At 47.0% G+C, this 17707-nt stretch overlaps 1 protein-coding gene and 1 long non-coding RNA gene across 2 annotated transcripts in view; one reads left to right on the plus strand and one right to left on the minus strand.

Annotated features, from left to right (window-relative positions):
• Positions 1–1632, minus strand: part of plcd1a (phospholipase C, delta 1a) — a 101362-nt gene extending 99730 nt beyond the window's left edge. Inside the window, 1 exon segment of the mRNA XM_052015397.1 lies at positions 1306–1632. Within this exon segment, the coding sequence (XP_051871357.1) occupies positions 1306–1402 (97 nt within the window). The 5' untranslated portion in view covers positions 1403–1632.
• On the plus strand, positions 1588–5794 carry LOC127570157 (uncharacterized). The gene is made up of 3 exons (XR_007956308.1): positions 1588–1603; positions 2708–2843; positions 5647–5794. It is a non-coding gene; the product is annotated as an uncharacterized LOC127570157 (long non-coding RNA).
• Positions 5795–17707: the final 11913 nt, after the last annotated feature.

A 17707-nucleotide genomic window follows, 5' to 3' on the forward strand; every position in this document is an offset into this window, starting at 1 on the left:
ACCACAACATGGTGGGGAGGTGGGCAGCTCAAAGTTTTGGGATACCGATGCTTGCGGTGGGACGGAGGTAAGAGAGGAGGGGAGATGCGGGTATGGATGAGGGAGAACATCACGGCAGTACTTGGGGGAGTGGGGGGAAATGTCCAGTGAGACCAGAGGAGGTGGAGAAGGCAGGCACAGTAACAACATTTAAGGAGCATCTGGACAGGTACTTGAATGAGCAGGGCCTGGATGGATATGGGATTGAGGCAGGCAAGTGGGATTAGTATAGATAGTACAATGGTCGGCGTAGATACGATGGGCCGAAGGGCCTGTTTCTATTCTGTACAATTCCATGACTCTATTCCCAGTCCTCCTCTCCCCAATATCCCCTATTCTCTCTCTGCAAATTTCCATCCTCTCTTTTGTTAGCCCCATTTCCCCACCCTCTCATCCCCCTCTCCCACTCGCATTCCCCGCACCCAGCCTTTATCCCCCCAGCCCCTCCCCTTACCCTCTTGCCCACCTCTCCTGCTCCCACCCTCCCCGCACATTCTCTCTCCATCTCCAACCCTTGCCCGGTGACGGAGATTGCAAACTTTATGGAGACACAAGAGATTCCGCAGATGCTGGAATCTGGAGCAACGGACACAACATGCTGGAGGACTCAGCAGGTCGGGCAGCGTCTGTGGAGGGAAATGGACTGTCGACCTTTCGGGTCGGGACCCTTCAACAGGAATCGGAATCGGAATTGGTTTATTATTGTCACATGTAAGGAGGTACAGTGAAAAACTTGTCTTGCATACCGATCATACAGATCACTTCATTACACAGTGCATTGAGGTAGTACAGGGTAAAAACAATACAGAATGCAGAGTAAAGTGTCACAGCTACAGAGAAAGTGCAGTGCAGGCACATGAGATTCTGCAGATGCTGGAAATCTGGAACACACGCAAAGTGCTGGAGGAACTCAGCGGGTCAGGCAGCGTCTATGGAGGGGAATATTTTGGGTCAAGACTTTTCATCAGGACTCTCCCAGCATTTTGTGCTCGTTGCAACCTTTAAGTACAGGGGGGGATCAATGGACAGCGGCAATCTCGCATCCACTCTGAGAGGTGGTCGAGATGCAACAGTCACGGTTCAAAGGACCGGCCCAACACGTCTCGGATCTTGGAGGCAAGTCTCTGGAACTTGGCTGGGCGGCGCCAGCGGGATGAGGAGATGTCCGCCCCGTCTTCCCCGAGTAAGGGAGGGGGGGGGGGGTGGGAGCGGACACGGATCCTGTCCCGGGATCGGACTGCCCCCCCCCCCCCGTCACTCGCTTACCGAGCCGGGCGAGGTTGGAGCGAGCCTGCCTCTCCGACGCCTCCCGCAGCTGCTGGTTCTCCTGTTCCGTGCGCCGGGGTTTGCAGACGCATTGCATTTTACTCCGGCGAGGGTGCGGGTGAGTTGCAGTCCGGAGCGGAGCGGGCAGGGACTCAGCTCCGCTCTCTGCGCCTTCCCACACAGTGACGTGGAGGAAACATCTCACTCCTTGGCTGCACTCTTAAGGGCGGGTTTAAAACTTTGAACTCTCCTCTTCACAACCCAAACTGCCTGTGAGCTGGGGGATCCCTCCTGCGAGGTGTGTCCGCCGCTGTGATTGCAGGCGGAGGAGGGCGAAGTAAGGGAGGGGATGCTTCACAGTCCCAAGGACAGATCTGGAGGTCCAGGGGGTAGGGGTTGGGGTTCACCACCCCGGCAACTGAGGGCCTGGGGGTGGGGTGTGGGTGCGGCTCTGATTTTCTGAATTCCTTCAACAGGCTGGGACTCTGAGGGAGGTGGGAGGGGTGGAGGAGGTAGGGAAGGTGGAGGGAGAGGGAGAAGATAGCTTTCTACAAAGCTGTGTCAAGTGCAGGCTCATCTCTCAGATTAGTTCTGATCATTTTCAGGAAATGAAATTGGTTTATTGTTGTCACATGTACCCAGATACAGCGGGAAACAGTTTTGCAAGCCAGCCATACAGATCATTTCAAAACAGAAGTACATGGAGGTAGGATACAAGGGGATGGTGTGGAAAGGGAGTTTTCCAAATCTCCTCCCCCACCCACTGAGCATGGAAACAGGCCCTTCGGCCCATCGATTCCACGCTGGCTACCCTTTCTCCCGTCTCCAACCCTCTTGGACCCCCCCCCCCCACAACTTCTGGTCTTTTACCCATGGGCATCCTTTTCGTTCCCAATTGCTGACCCAACATCTTCTCCGTTCCCCTCACCCACTCCAGCCTCACCCCTTCCGAACGCATAGCTCTCCGGCTACTCCCCACCAACCCCAACCAGGTGAACCCGAAACGTCGACTGGCCAGTTCCCCCCACAGATGCTGCCCGACCCGCTGAGTTCCTCCAGTGCTTTGTGTGTTGCTGACTATCAGGCACTTATTTGCACCAATCCCATTTTATTCTCCTCTCATTCCCATCAGCTCCCCACAGATTCAACCCCTCAGCTACACACAAGGGGCAGCTTACAGTGGCCAATTAACCTTACAATCCGCATGTGGGAGGAAACCAGAGCATAGAATCATACGGCACAGAAAAAGCCCTTCAGTCCATCAGGTTTACCTACACTAATCCCATTGGCTTGCATTAGGTCCAATAGCCTGCTATGCTTTGGTGATTCAAGTACTTATATGATATATCTTTATTAGTCACATGTACATTGAAACACACAGTGAAATGCATCTTTTGCGTAGGGTGTTCTGGGGGCAGCCCACAAGTGTCGCCACATTCCGGCACCAACATAGCATGCCCGCAACTTCCTAACCCGTATGTCTTTGGAATGTGGGAGGAAACCGGAGCACCCGGAGGAAACCCACGCAGACACAGGGAGTAAGTACAAACTCCTTACAGACAGTGGCTGGAATTGAACCTGGGTTGCTGGCGCTGTAATAGCGTTACGCTAACCGCTGCACTGCCGTGCCTGCTTGTCTAGATGCTTGTTAAATGTTATGTGAGTATCTACATCACCTCTTTGGGCAGGGTGTTGCAAACACCAACCACCGTCTGGGTGAAAACATTCCCCCCAGATTTCTTCCAAACTTCCTACCTCTCACCTTAAATCTATGGCCTTGTCTTACATCTCCACCATGGGAAAAAGATTCTTACTATCCACCCTATCTATCCCTCCCCCCTTGTAATTTAGTATCGTCACCCCTCAGCCTCCTCTGTCTTTTGAACCCTGCTTATAACTCTGCTTCAGTGGGCAAGAGATGGGGAGAATTGTCTCCCTTGTGTCCTCATAGGACAGGGTGACCAGACTTTGTGGTACATCAGAATCCAAGGTTGAAACACGGCTGTGGGTACACAGGGTAGAAATGGTATTGTCACATAACAAGTTCCTATCTCACCTCCAAGTCAACAAGATTGTGAGTTGCAGACCCATTCCAGCCAAGTTTCTAAGTCAAAGTCATAGTCGAGTTTACTGTCATGTCCACAAGTCCATGTGTGCACAGGTGCAATGAAAAACTTACTTGCAGCAGCATCACAGGCACATAGCATCAGATAAGCAGTATTCACAAGAAAAACATAAATTAAACACAAATTATACACAATTTTTACAAGAAGAACAAAAAAAAACCAAAAAATGTGTAGAGAATGGAAGGATAGGGACATTGAGTAGGCAGAAGAGATTAGAAACTGCAGAGAGTTGTGGACACAGCTCAGCCCATCACAGAAACCAGCCTCCCCTCCATGGACTCTGTCTACACTTCTCGCTGCCTCGGTAAAGCAACCAATATAATCAAAGACCCCATCCACCCCGGACATTCTCTCTTCTCCCCCCTCCCATCGGGCAGAAGATCACGTACCACCAGGCTCAAGGACAGCTTCTATCCCACTGTTATAAGACTATGAATAGACGTTAATATGGAATCCTGTTCTCACAATCTACCTCATTATGACCTTGCACCCTATTGTCTGCCTGCACTGCACTTCCTCTGTAACTGTAACACTTTATTCTGCATTCTGTTATTGTTTCACCTTATACTACCTCGATCTGTATGGACGGTATGCAAGACAAGTTTTCCACTGTACCTCAGTACAAGTGACAAGAATAAACCACCTCCAGTTCCACTTCCTAGTTTAGTTGGGCATTCAATTACTAGTTTAATTAGTTTGGCAAAGCATGATGGGATGAAGGGCCTGTTTCTGTGCTGTACTGTTGTGTGTTCTATGTTCTATATAACAGGTAAGAAAGGATAAGTAATAATCTTGACTTGCTGGTTCCATTAGGGAAGGGTGACCATAACATCATAGAATCCTTCATTAAGATGAAGAGATAATTAAATCAATCTATAATTAGGGTCTCAAACTTAAACAAAGGAGTCTCACCACCTAGGACATGCTCTCTACTCGTTACTACCATCGGGGAGGAGGTACAGGAGCCTGAAGACCCACACTCAATGATTCAGGAGCAGCTTCTTCCCCTCCGCCATCAGATTTCTGAACAGTCCATGAATCCATGAACACTACCTCAATATTCCTTTTTTTTTGCATGATCTATTTATTTCTGTAATTTATGGATTTTATGTCTTGCACTGTACTGCTGGTGCAAAACAACAAATTTCACGACATATGTCAGCGATAATAAGCCTGATTCTGATTCTGAAACTACAAAGGTATGAGAAGTGACTTGACAATGATGGATCGAGGGGTTTCAACAGTCCATGTACCAATGAACATTACCTCATTATTCCTCTTTTGCACTATTTATTTATTTTATAGTAATTTTTATGTCTTGCACTGTACTGCTGCCCCAGAAAACAACAAATTGCACAATGTATGTCAGTGATAGAAAACTTGATTCTGATTCATTAAGATGCATGACTATGGACAGGCGATTGTTAACATTCAACGAGCGAATGCAGGAAATGCAACATTCTTGTCTGGCGTAAAAATACAAAAGGAAAAGCAATCGAACTATGCCCTACAAAAGAAGTTAACCACAAAAAAATAGGAGCAGGAGTACGTCACCTCAAACCTGCCCTGCCCTTCATTACGATCATGGCTGATCTACCCGAGGCCTCAACTCCTCTTCTGTGCCTGTTCCCCGGAGCCCTGGATCGTCAAAGTTTATCTGCTTTTCCTTTACCTCTGATGCCCTAGCCTTCACAAATCTCCAGAGTACAGAATCCCAGAGGTTCGCCAGACTCTGAGAGCAGAAATTCCGACACATCTCACATTTGCGGGCAGATGTGCAGTTTAAAATGGTGTCGTGGTTGGCACAGACATGGTGGGCCAAAGAATCTGTTCCCGTTCTATACTGGTCTATGCTCTATGTTCGAGCTAACCCTCCCACCCATTTTAGTGTCACCTGCAAATTCGGATCCCTCACATGGACTCATTTGTATTCCTCTATCTATGATCTAAGGAGGGTGGATGGGCATGGGGGAGGGTGGGCAGGGAAGAGAGGACCCAGGGAAACGGGCACAGGGAGGGCTAACTAGGACAGATGGACTTAGGGCAGGATAGCTCAGCATGGTCTCAATCCAGCACTATATTTAAAAATTCTTGGCTGCACTACCCAGTAAGTAATAATTAAAATGCCATATGATCCTGATTATTCTTGAGTGTAACCTAATCTTAGTGACTGAATGTATGTTTTTTGTTTTACTTCTGTTGTTGCCTCGAACAGATTTCTTTCCATAGCAATAAGAACCCACATGCAGCACGAGGTTACAAGCACACGGTGACATACTAGACCAAGGAGCTACAACAGGCTGACGACCCCAATCCGTCTACGATGTTGTTCACTCTTCGACTGAAACTAGTCGTTCACGGTTATCCACTGTCTGTTCAACATAATCTCTTTGCCTACCTGCCCAGACACATACTGAATGTTGACGTAGATTCTGCCTTAACCATTAAACCTGGAGAGGAAGCCCCCAGGGTCAGTTCCAATCTGTATTGCTTGAATAAAAAAGGAACGTTTCAGGTTTTTATGTTGGTATTTCCTTCCTTTGCAATCTGGAGCCTCAGTATTCTGCCTCTGGTCTACACCTCCATTCTGAACATTTAACTGAAGTTTTATTAGATATTTAATGACAAGCTCATTTTTCTCTCTCAGCTTTTATACACCCAGCCGGAGGTGGTCAAAGAGTCATAGAGTTATAGAGCACTACAGCACAGAAACAGGCCCTTCAGCCCATCTAGTCCATGCCGGCCAGGTTTTCTGCCTAGTACCATCTACCTGCATCTGGACCATAGCCCTCCATACCTCTCTCATTCATGTACTGATCCAGACCTCTCTTAAATATTACAACTGAACCCGCATCCACCACTTCTGCTGGCAGCTTGTTCTACACTCGCACCTCCCTCTGAGTGAAGATGTTCCCCCTCAGATTCACCTTTCACCGTAAATCTATGACCTCTAGTTCTAGTCTCACCCAACCCGAGGGGAAAAAGCCTGCATGCATTCACTCTATCTATACTCCTCATGATTTTTTATACCTCAATAAGATCTCCCCTCATTCTCCTGTGCTCCAGGGACTAAAGTCCTAACCTATTCAACCTTTCCCTACAGCTCGGGTCCTCAAGTCCCAGCAACATCTGTGTATATTTTCTCTGCACTCTTTCAAGTTTATTGATATCTTTCCTGTAGGTAGGTGACTAGAACTGCGCACAATACTCTAAGTTTGACCTCACCAATATCTTGTACAACTTCAACATAACATCCCAACTCCTGTACTCATTGCCCTGATTTATGAAGGCCAATGTGCCAAAAGCTTCCTTTACGATCCTATCTACCTGTGATGCCACTTTCAAGGAACTATGGATCTGTATTCCCAGGTCCCTTTGTTCTACCGCACACCTCAGAGCCCTACCATTCACTGTGTAAGTCTTACCCCAGTTTGTCCTCCCAAAGTGCATCACCTCACACGTGTCTGCATTAAATTCCATCTGCCATTTTTCAGCCCATTTTCCCAGCTGGTCCAGATCACTTTGCAAGCTTTGGTAGCCTCCCTCACTTCTCCACTACACCCCCAATCTTGGTGTCATCCGCAAATTTGCTGATCCAGTTTACCACATTATCATCTAAATCACTAATATAGATGATAAACATCAACGGACCCAGCACCGATCCCTGCGGCACACCACTAGTCACAGGCGTCCAGTCAGAGAGACAACCATCTACTACCACTCTCTGGCTTCTCCCACTAAGCCAATGTTGAATTCAATGAGAAACATAGAAAACCTACAGCACAATTCAGGCCCTTCAGCCCACAAAGCTGTGCCGAACATGTCCCTACCTTGGAAATTACTAGGCTTACCCATAGCCCTTTATTTTTCTCAGCTCCATGTACCTATCCAAAAGTCTCTTAAAAGACCCTATCGTATCCGCCTCCCCATTCCACGCACTCACCACTCTCTGAGTAAAAAACTTACCCCTGACATCTCCTCTATACCTGCTCCCCAGCACCTTAAACCTATGTCCTCTTGTGGCAACCATTTCAGCCCTGGGGAAAAGCCTATATCTACCCGATCAATGCCTCTCATCATCTTATATACCTCTATCAGATCCCCCCTCATCCTCCGTCGCTCCAAGGAGAAAAGGCCGAGTTCCCTCAACCTGCTTTCATAAGGCATGCTCCACACTCCAGGCAGCATCCTTGTACATCTCTTCTGCACCCTTTCTATGGCTTCCACATCCTTCCTGTAGTGAGGCAACCAATTGACTACTTCATCCTGAATGCCAAGTGACTTAACCTTATGGAGCAGCCTCCCATGCGGGACTTTGTCAAAGGCCTTGCTAATGTCTGTGTAGACAACGTCCACCACCTTCCCTTGATCAACCTTCCTGGTAACCTCCTTGCAAAACTCTATAAGATTGGTTAGACATGACCTGCCACGCATAAAGCCATGTGGACTATCCCTAATCAGACCCTGTCTTTCCAAATACTTATATATCCTGTTCCTCAGAATACCTTCCAATAATTTACCCACAACTGATGTCAGGCTCACCGGCCTATAATTTCCCGGCTTATTCTTAGAGCCTTTCTTAAACAACGGAACAACATTAGCTATCCTCCAGTCCTCCGGCACCTCACTCGAGGCTAAGGACGTTCTAAATATCTCTTCTAGGGCCCCTGCAATTTCTGCACTAGCCTCCCACAAAGTCCGAGGGGACACCTCGTCAGGCCCTGGGGATTTATCCACCCTAATTCACCTCAAGACAGCAAGCACCTCCTTTTCCGTAATCCGGATACGGTCCATGACCTCACTACTCTTTTGCCTCAGTGTCTGTCTCTTGAGTAAATACAGATGCAAAAAAATTCATTTTTGTTGGTCCCTCTAAAGTCTCCTGATCCTGATCAACAAATTCCTCCACAGAACTGAGCCTACTGCTGTTGACAGTATTACTGCTGTTTTTGTGTTTATATTCAAAACATAGCCACCTCACACTTGCCGAGATTGACTTTCATCTGCCACTTCTTCAGGCCATCTCCTATGTAATCTGATGAAAGGTCATTAACTTGAAGTGTTTACTCTGTTTTTTTCTCCACAGACGCTGACTGACCTGCTAAGTAATGCCAGAATTATCTGCTTGTACTTTAAGGCTGATACTCTTTGAAGTTTAGAACTGTGAGAGGTATTTTTGACCATACCCTTTGCTTATTTTTTAACAATTCTCGATTTACTGATATAAAATACTTGAAAGATATTTTCCCACTCACGCAGATTTCTTTTGACTTTTTTCATTTCACTTAACCTATTTTTTCATAATTTTCTCACATCCTTTTAGTTGTTCATTGTTTCTCTTCTAATCACTCTTTAGTTTTAATGACGTTCTGTTCACTCTTAAAACCATGAACAGATTTTTTTCTAAATTCTGTGCCATTGATTAATTCCTGTGATGAACACCATTCTGTAACTTTGCAGGGCTGTGTGATCGAGTCTCCATCCCATGTTATGTCAGTCAGCTCAGCCCTTTCCCTTTTAAAATCTGCCCCAATATAACCTGGTTTTCCGCATCAACTTTTCCCCTTTCTACTTCAATCTTAGGCCTGGTCACATTGTGGTTACTGCTCTCAATGTGATCACCTGAACTTATTTCAAATATCTGACCTATCTCAATGTCCTATGGCAACACACTGTCCCCACAGAAAGCACCCGATCTGGATGCATCACAGCTTGGTGTGGCAACTGCTCTGCCCAAGACAGCAAGAGATCACAGAGAGTTGTGGACACAGCTCAGTCTATCACTTAAACCAGCCTCCCCTCCATTGACTCTGTCTACACTTCCTGCTGCCTCAGTAAAGCAGCCAACATAATCAAAGACCCCACCCACCCCGGACATTCTCCCTTCTCCCCCTTTCCATCAGGCAGAAAACATGTACCACCAGGCTCAAAGACAGCTTCTATCCTGCTGTTATGAGACTCTTGAACGGACCTCTTGTATGATGAAGATGAACTCTTAACCTCACAATCTGCTTAGTCGTGGCCCTTTCACCTTATTGTCTACCTGCACTGCACTTTCTCTGTAACCGGTTTCCCTTTGTACCACCTCGATGTACTTATGTTTTGAAGTGATCTGTATGCATGGCATGCAAAACAAAGTTTTTCACTGTACCTCGGTACACGTGACAATAATAAAGCAATTACCTTTGAGGCATAGAGCACGGAAACAGGCCCAACTCGTCCATGTTGTCAAATTGTCTACCTGAGTCAGTTCCACTGGCTTGTGTTTGACCCATGTCCTTCTAATGGCTTGCTGGTTAGACTTCAGCAAACCCTTTCCAGTTTTTCCATGTTGCAATCAACAAGTAGATCATAGATCTCCCAGAATAATAATATTGCTCTTTCTGTTCCTCCCTACTATTCTGACAGCAGACTTCATCTTTCCCAGAGTAGAGACAGGAAATTCATCCCTACTCGTACAACAAGACAATTTCATTTCATTGACCTGAAATGTTAATTCTGTTTCTCTCTCCACAGATGCTGCAGAGTTTTATTTTGCCAGCTTTTCATCTTTGAGCTCTTACCACATTGACTATCCATCCCTGTAACAAGAAGATCGCAAGAGGCTGCAGAGGGTTGTAGACTCAGCCAGCTCCATCACGGGCACAACCCTCCCCACCATCGAGGGCATCTTCAAGAGGCGGCGCCTCAAGAAGGTGGCATCTGTCACTAAGGACCTCACCACCCGGGACATGCCCTCTTCTCGTTACTACCATCGGGGAGGAGGTACAGGAGCCTGAAGACCCACACTCAATGATTCAGGAACAGCTTCTTCCCCTCCGCTATCAGATTTCTGAACGGTCCATGAACCCATGAACACTGCCTCATTATTCCTTTATTTTGCATTATTTATTTATTTTGTAATTTATAGTAATTTTTATATCTTTGCACTGTACTGCTGCCGCAAAACAACAAATTTCACGACATATAAGTCAGTGATAATAAACCTGATTCTGATATTATTAAATGGCAGAACAGGATTGAGGAGATAAGTCAACTATTCCTGCTTCCAATTTGTATGTTCACACCCATAACTCAATCTTTTCCCATTTATAACAAACATAATTTTACTTCCCTCCTCCATGGGCTTGTGTAAAATGAGATTACGTCACCCTCATACATTCCTCAACTGGCCAATCTTAGTTGATCATGTTTCACACAGTGCTTCAACTTTCCTAGTTTAAAATATCTGTACAGTCTTCTTAATTAGTGTGTCAGGTTTAAATGTTTTCAATCTTTGTTTTCAATGCTGCGTTTTTTGCCTCGCTTTTTCTCTATATTATCTCCTCCAGCCGAGTATCTCCCTGAAATCCCTGCATTCCTCTAATTCTGGTCATCTCCACCATCCTGAGTTTAATCACTTGGCCATTGGGAGCTGTCACTCAGATGCCAAGGCCCTCCACTCTCTACCCTCTAAGAAGGATAGGAAAGGTTTAGAGGGATATGGTCCAAACACCGGCAAATGGGACTGGTTTAGATGGGCATCTTGGTCGGCATGGACATGTTTTTTTTCCCTTTCTTTTCCGAAGGATGTTTATTCAGTGACTACAGTATCACATCATTACAATATTACAGTATTCCACAATTCACACTATTTACAGTCAATAGTTTCAAATTATAACACAGTCACCCCTGTCCAGAATGCACTCGAACCCCTGTGGAGCCCATGGGTCCTGGAAAGCCTCCGGTGTACCCGTGGGTACCGCGTGCTCCTTCTCCGGGGACACACGGACACGAACGTAAACCCAGAAGAGGGGCAGGCAATCAGCTCAGGCAGAACCCTCGAACGCCCGCCCTTGACATCTGAGCGAATGGCCACCTTGGCCAGGCCCTGGGGCAGACCAACCAGGAGATCCCCCGACCGACCCACCACCCCTTGGAATAGACCAGTTGGGCCGAAGAGCCTGTTTCCGTGCTGAATGACTCAATGCTTCTGAAAAAAATAACCAAGCTTTTAATTTTCTGCCCTAATATCAATTTTATTTTTGTTTGCTTTTGCTTAAGGATGATCTTACACACTTTCGCCACACTGGTACGAATAGAAATAGGATGTATTTTGTATCTAAATATCCTCCTTGGTCACGTGCAGCCATTGTTTAGAAGCTCCCAGCTGTCCCGATTTGGTGCCAATGACCAATATGAGGAATGCCGCTCTTCCTGGCAACATTCCTCAAACCACCCTCTGGCTTATTCTAGCACATATCCGGGGAAGTATTACCACCTGTGATCACGCTCCTAAAATTTTTTCCTCACCTTCTTTCACACAAACATGAATTGGGAGCAGGAGCCAACACAAGGCCCCTTGAGCCTACTCCACCATTTTGTAGGGTCCTGGCGGACAGACAAAGAGTCATAGAGTCACACAGCACAGAGACAGGCCCTTCGGCCCAACTCATCCATGCCAAGCAAGATGCCCACCTAAACTGGTCCCATTTGCCAGCGTTTGGCCCATTTCCCTCTAAACCTTTCCTATCCATGTACCCGTCCAAATCTCTTTTAAATCCTTCCCCTCTCACCTTAAACCTGTGCCCTCTAGTTTTTGGTTCCCTTTCCCTGGGAAAAAGACTGTGTGCATTCACCCTATCTATGCCCCTCATAGTTTTTTACACCTCTGTAAGGTCACCCGTCAGTCTCGTACGCTCCAAGGGATAAAGTCCTCACCTGCCCAACCTCTCCCTATAACTCAGGCCCCCAAGTCCTGGCAACACTCTTGTAAATCTTTTCCGCACTCTTTCCAGATTAACAACATCTTTCCGATATCCGATATACTCCTGCTCCTATTTTCTTGTGGTCTTGCATTGGATAAACAGAAGGAGGAAATGCAATGGCAGGATTGTGAGGAGAGAGTGCTGCAATAGAGTCTGCCTTCACTACGAGTCCCAGCTGTGTATTCCGTACCCGGACCACAATTCTTTTCCTCATTTCAATTTTGCCAACTCTAGCTTCAAAAGGATTGCTCTCACTGAGTCATAGAGCAATACAGGCCCTTCGGCCCAACCAGTCCATGCCGACCATGGTGCCCACCCAGCTAGTCCCAATTTCCTGTGTTCGGCCCATATCCCTCTAACCCCCACCCCTCCATGTACCTATCAAAGTGCTTCTTAAATGATACTATCGTACCTGCCTCAACCACTTCCTCTGGCAGCTTGTTCCATATACTCACCACCCTCTGCATGAAAAAAGTTGCCCCTCAGGTCCCTTTTAAATTTTTCTCCTCTCACCCTAAGCCTATGCCCCCTAGTTTTGGACTCCTCTACCCTGGGGAAAAGACTGTTACTGTCCACCTTTTCTGTGCCTCTCATCATTTTAAACACTTCTATAAGGTCATCCTTCATTCTCCTACGTTCTAAGGAATAAAGACCTAGCCTGGCCAACTTCTCCCTATAACTCAGGCCCTCGAGTCCTGCACTCTTTTCAGTTTAACCACGTTTTTCCTATAACAGGGTGACCAAACCTGTACGCAATGCTCCAAGTGCGGCCTCACCAACGACTTGTACAACTGCAACATAATGTCCCAACTCCTGTACTCCATGCCCTGACTGAAGGCCAGCGTGCTAAACGCCTATTTCACCACCCTGTGTCGCCGCTGTCAACAAACTATGTACTTGTACTCCTGGGTCCCTCTGTTCCATTGCACTCCCTAGTGCCAACCATTCAGGAGCAACTTCTTTCACATCAGAAAAGTCGGTGATAATAACCCTGATTCTAATTCTGAGGCTCAGGTGACCATGGAGCGCTTCAACTTTACCCATTGCTGCCACCTACAGTCCAGTCGTGGGTTTGCAGACTCTCTTTTGATAGTTCTACATTCTAGTAGGTGCAGTGCTGATGATAGAGCACTTCTTTCTTTGGCAGTCCCTGGAAGTTGGAGATGACTTGCTCCCACTCCGGCTTGACTGATGAGGTCAAGCGTGGGACATCAGGAAGGCTGACAGTATCGTCAAGGATGCCTGCCACCCTGGGCCATTTCCTCTTCTCTCTTCTACCTTCTGGGAGAAGATACAGGAGCTCGAAAGCCCAGGTGACCAGACTCACAACAGCTTCTGCTCCACTGCCATCAGACTTCTGAACCAATCACCTCTTCCACATCCCCTTCCCGGTGGTGCTGCCTCGTTCTCAGACCCTTAATTTTACCTCTTCAGTTACTGCTGCTTTAGCATTTATTTTCACTCGACTTCAGTTCGCACCACTCACTATACTTTGCACCATTCCGTTATTTTGTGCCTGTCACTGTATTTATTGTCGTGTGTGCTGTTTACTCTGTGAGCTTCATGCGATTAGGGAATTTCATTGCACCCTGGTGAATATGACAATGAACTGATCTGGACCTACATGCTCTGTCACAGGGCATAGATAGAGTAGATCGTCAAGAGTCTTTTTCCCACAATGGAAATATGGAATACTAGAGGGCGGAGCTTTAAGGTGAGAGGGCAAAAGTTTAGAACATAGAACGCAGAACAATACAGCACAGGAACAGGCCCTTCAGCACAGGAGGCTGTGCTGAAAACTAATTACACTATTGACGCCTAATTAAACTAATCCTTTCTTCCTTCACACGGTCCATATCTCTCCATTTCCTGCGTATTCACGTGCCTATCTTAAGAGCCTCTTAAACACCTCTATCATTTAAGACAAGATTTCTTTATTAGTCACATTTACATCACACACAGTGGAATGCATCTTTTGCGTAGAGTGTTCTGGGGGCAGTCCGCAAGTGTCGCCACGCTTCCCGGTGCCAACATAGCACGCCCACAACTTCCTAACCCCTACGTCTTTGGAATGTGGGAGGAAACTGGAGCCCCCAGAGGAAACCCATGCAGACATGGGGAGAACGTACAAACTCCTTACAGACAGTGGCCGGAATTGAACCCAGGTCACTGTCGCTGTAATAGCGTTATGCTAACCGCTACACTACCATAATCCACCACCACCCCTGGTAGTCCATTCCAGGCACCCACCACTCTCTGGTAAAAACTTTCCCCGCACATCTCCTTTGAACTTCCCCCCCCCCCCCCCACCTTAAATGCATGTCCTCTAGTAACAGACATTTTTGGGAAAAAATACCAGCTGTCTATCTATGTCACTCATAATCTTATGAACTTCTATCAGGTCTTTCCTCAGCCTCTGCCACTCCAGTGAAAACAACCTCTCCTTACAGCACATGTCCCCTAATCCAGGCAGCATCCTGGTGAACCTCTTCTGCACCCTCTCCAAAGCCTCCACATCTCTCCCATAATGGGGTGACCAGAAGTGAACGCAATACTCCAGATGCAGCCTAACTAGAGTTTTATAAAGCTGCAACATAACTTCCTGACTCTTGAACTCAATGTCTCGACTAATAAAGGTAAGCATGTCGTACGCCTTCTTTACCACCCTATCGACCTGTGCAGCCACTATGGACTTGGACCCCAAGATCCCTTTAAAGGAGATGTGTAGGGTAAGTTCTTTTACACAGAGAGTGGTGGGTGCTTGGAACGGGCTGCCAGGGGTGCCGGTGGAGGCAGACATGATAGTGGCATTTCAGAGGCATTTAGACAGGTACATAAACACTTTGACACTCACCAACTTTTATTGATGCTCCATAGAAAGCATCCTATCTGGATGCATCACAGCTTGGTACAGCAACTGCTCTGCCCGGGACCGCAAGAAACTGCAGAGAGTTGTGGATACAGCCCAGCGCATCACAGAAACCAGCCTCCCCTCCATGGACTCTGTCTATACCTCTTGCTGCCTTGGTGAAGCAGCCAGCATAATCAAAGACACCCCCACCCGGGTCATTCTCTCTTCTCCCCTCTCCCATCAGGCAGAAGATACAGGAGCCTGAGGGCACATACCACTAGGCTCAAGGACAGCTTCTATCCCACTGTTATAAGACTATTGAACGGTTCCCTTATATGATGAGATGGACTCTTGACCTCACAATCTGCCTTGTTGTGACCTTGCACCTTATTGTCTACCTGCAATACACTTCCCTGTAGCTGTGACACTTTACTCTGTATTCTGTTATTGTTTTTACCCTGTACTACCTCAATGCACTGTGTAATGAATTGATCTGTATGAACGGTATGCAAGACAAGTTTTTCACTGTACCTCGGTGACAACAATAAACCAATATCAGTATCAACAGGCAGGGAATGGAGGGATGGATCAATGTGCAGGCAAAAGGGTTTAGTTTAATTTGGCGTCATGGTTGGGACAGACATTGTGGTCAAAGTTTCTGAACTACTGTTCTATGTTCTACGTAAGTGCTCGTTGGCTTGGGATGTTGTGTGTTACTTTCACATGGCTTTTGCCTGCTCCCACATCATAGAGACACATAGTGCTCAGTGCCTTCCTGGATCCTCCATCCCCATTCTGACAAGGTAATGAGGTAATGACTGACTGCTGCAGTGGACACACCCAAGCAACGAGCCAAACCAGTCATACCTCTCAACGTTTCATGACTTGTCCACAAACCCAGGCTGGTTAAGACTGTAACAGTTCATTGTTTGAACAAAACAAATGCTTAATAAGCTTTGTATCAAGGACTGCGGACTGCATTCTGGTGATGCCAGCTTAAGTGGAGGGAGGCGTGGCACTTTATTGCAAAGCTGCATCTCTCTGTGTCATGATTAAGAACAGAAAATCCGCCTTGATGATCGAACACACAGGCAGTCACTGGAAGATTTAAAGGGGTTCCTTCCGACACACGTGAAAGTGGGTTCACCCACCCTAGAGGACTGATTGTTGGCTAAACTTTCTGCCTCAGTGTTTTGTGGGGAAAGACAGCTTAAGAGCCATTCCAAAGACGTATGGGTTAGGAAGTGTGGGCATGCTATGTTGGCGCTGGAAGCATGTTGACACTTGCAGGCTGCCCCCAGAACACTCTACGCAAAAGATTCATTTCACTCTGTGTTTAGATGTACATGTGACTAATAAAGATATCTCTTATCTTAAAGAGCAGGAGTTGGCCATTTGGTCCTTTTGAGCCCACTCGACAGGTCAACATCATGGCCGACCCACCTCAGTGCTCTCCCACCCCTTGAATATCCAGAAATCTGTCTCCACACTCTGAGGCTGTCACCCCTGGTTCTAATCACTCCTGTCAGGGGAAACAACCTCCCTGCATCCAGCTGTTGGGCCTTGTAAGAATTTTCCAAGTTACAATGAGATCTTGGCTCATTCTTCTAAATCTAGAATGTAGAACAGTGCAGCACAGGAACAGGCCCTTTGGCCCACAATGTCTGTGCCAAACATGATGCCAAATTAAACTAAATCCCTTCTGCCTGCACATGACCCATATCCCTCCATTCCCTGCATGTTCATGTGTCTATCTAACAGCCTCTTAAACACCTCTACTGAATCTGCCTTCACCACCACCCCTGGCAGCCCGTTCCAGGCACCCACCTCTCTCTGTGTAAAAAAAAACTTGCTCCACATATCTCCTTTAAACTTTCACCCTCTCATCTTAACTGCAAGTCCATTAGACCATAAGGCCATAAGATGTAGGAGCAGCCTCTAGTGTTTGACATTTTTACCCTAGGAAAAAGATTTTGTCTCCCCCGTCTATGCCTCATAATTCTATAAATCTCTATCAGGTCTCCCCTCAGCCTCCGACTCTCCAGAGAAAACAACCCAAGTTTGTCCAACGTCTCCTTATGGCTCATGCTCTCTAATCCAGGCAGCATCCTGGTGAACCTCTTCTGCACCCACTCCAAAGCCTCCACATCCTTCCTGTAACGGGGCGACCAGAATTGCACACAGTACTCCAAGTGCAGCCAAACCAAAGTTTTATACAGCTGCAACAGGACTTCCTGACTCTTACACTCAGTGCCCCGACCAATGAAGGCAAGCATGTCGTACGCCTTCTTTAGCACCCTATCTACTTGTGTGGCTGCTTTTAGGAAGTGATAGAATTGCACCCCAGGATCTAGAGAGTACAGGCTTGGTCTCAGCATCTCCTCCCACAGCAAACCCACCATCTCTGGAACCAATTTGGTGAATCTTTGTTGCACTTCCTCTGTTGTCAGCTCTATCCTTTTTACTTAAGGTAAGGATACCAGGACTGTGCACAGTCCTCCAGTTACAGGCCCTGTATAATTGCAGCAAGACTAGTTTCCTCCTGGTTTCCAATCATCTGGAACGAGGCCTGGACTCAACACCTCCCCCTGTAACTGGATCCTTGACTTTCTGACCAACAGACCGCAATGAGTGAGGTTAGGCAGCAACACTGGTGCCCCACAAGGCTGCGTCCTTGG

Source organism: Pristis pectinata, chromosome 5 (assembly GCF_009764475.1).
Source record: "Pristis pectinata isolate sPriPec2 chromosome 5, sPriPec2.1.pri, whole genome shotgun sequence".
NCBI lineage: Eukaryota > Metazoa > Chordata > Chondrichthyes > Rhinopristiformes > Pristidae > Pristis > Pristis pectinata.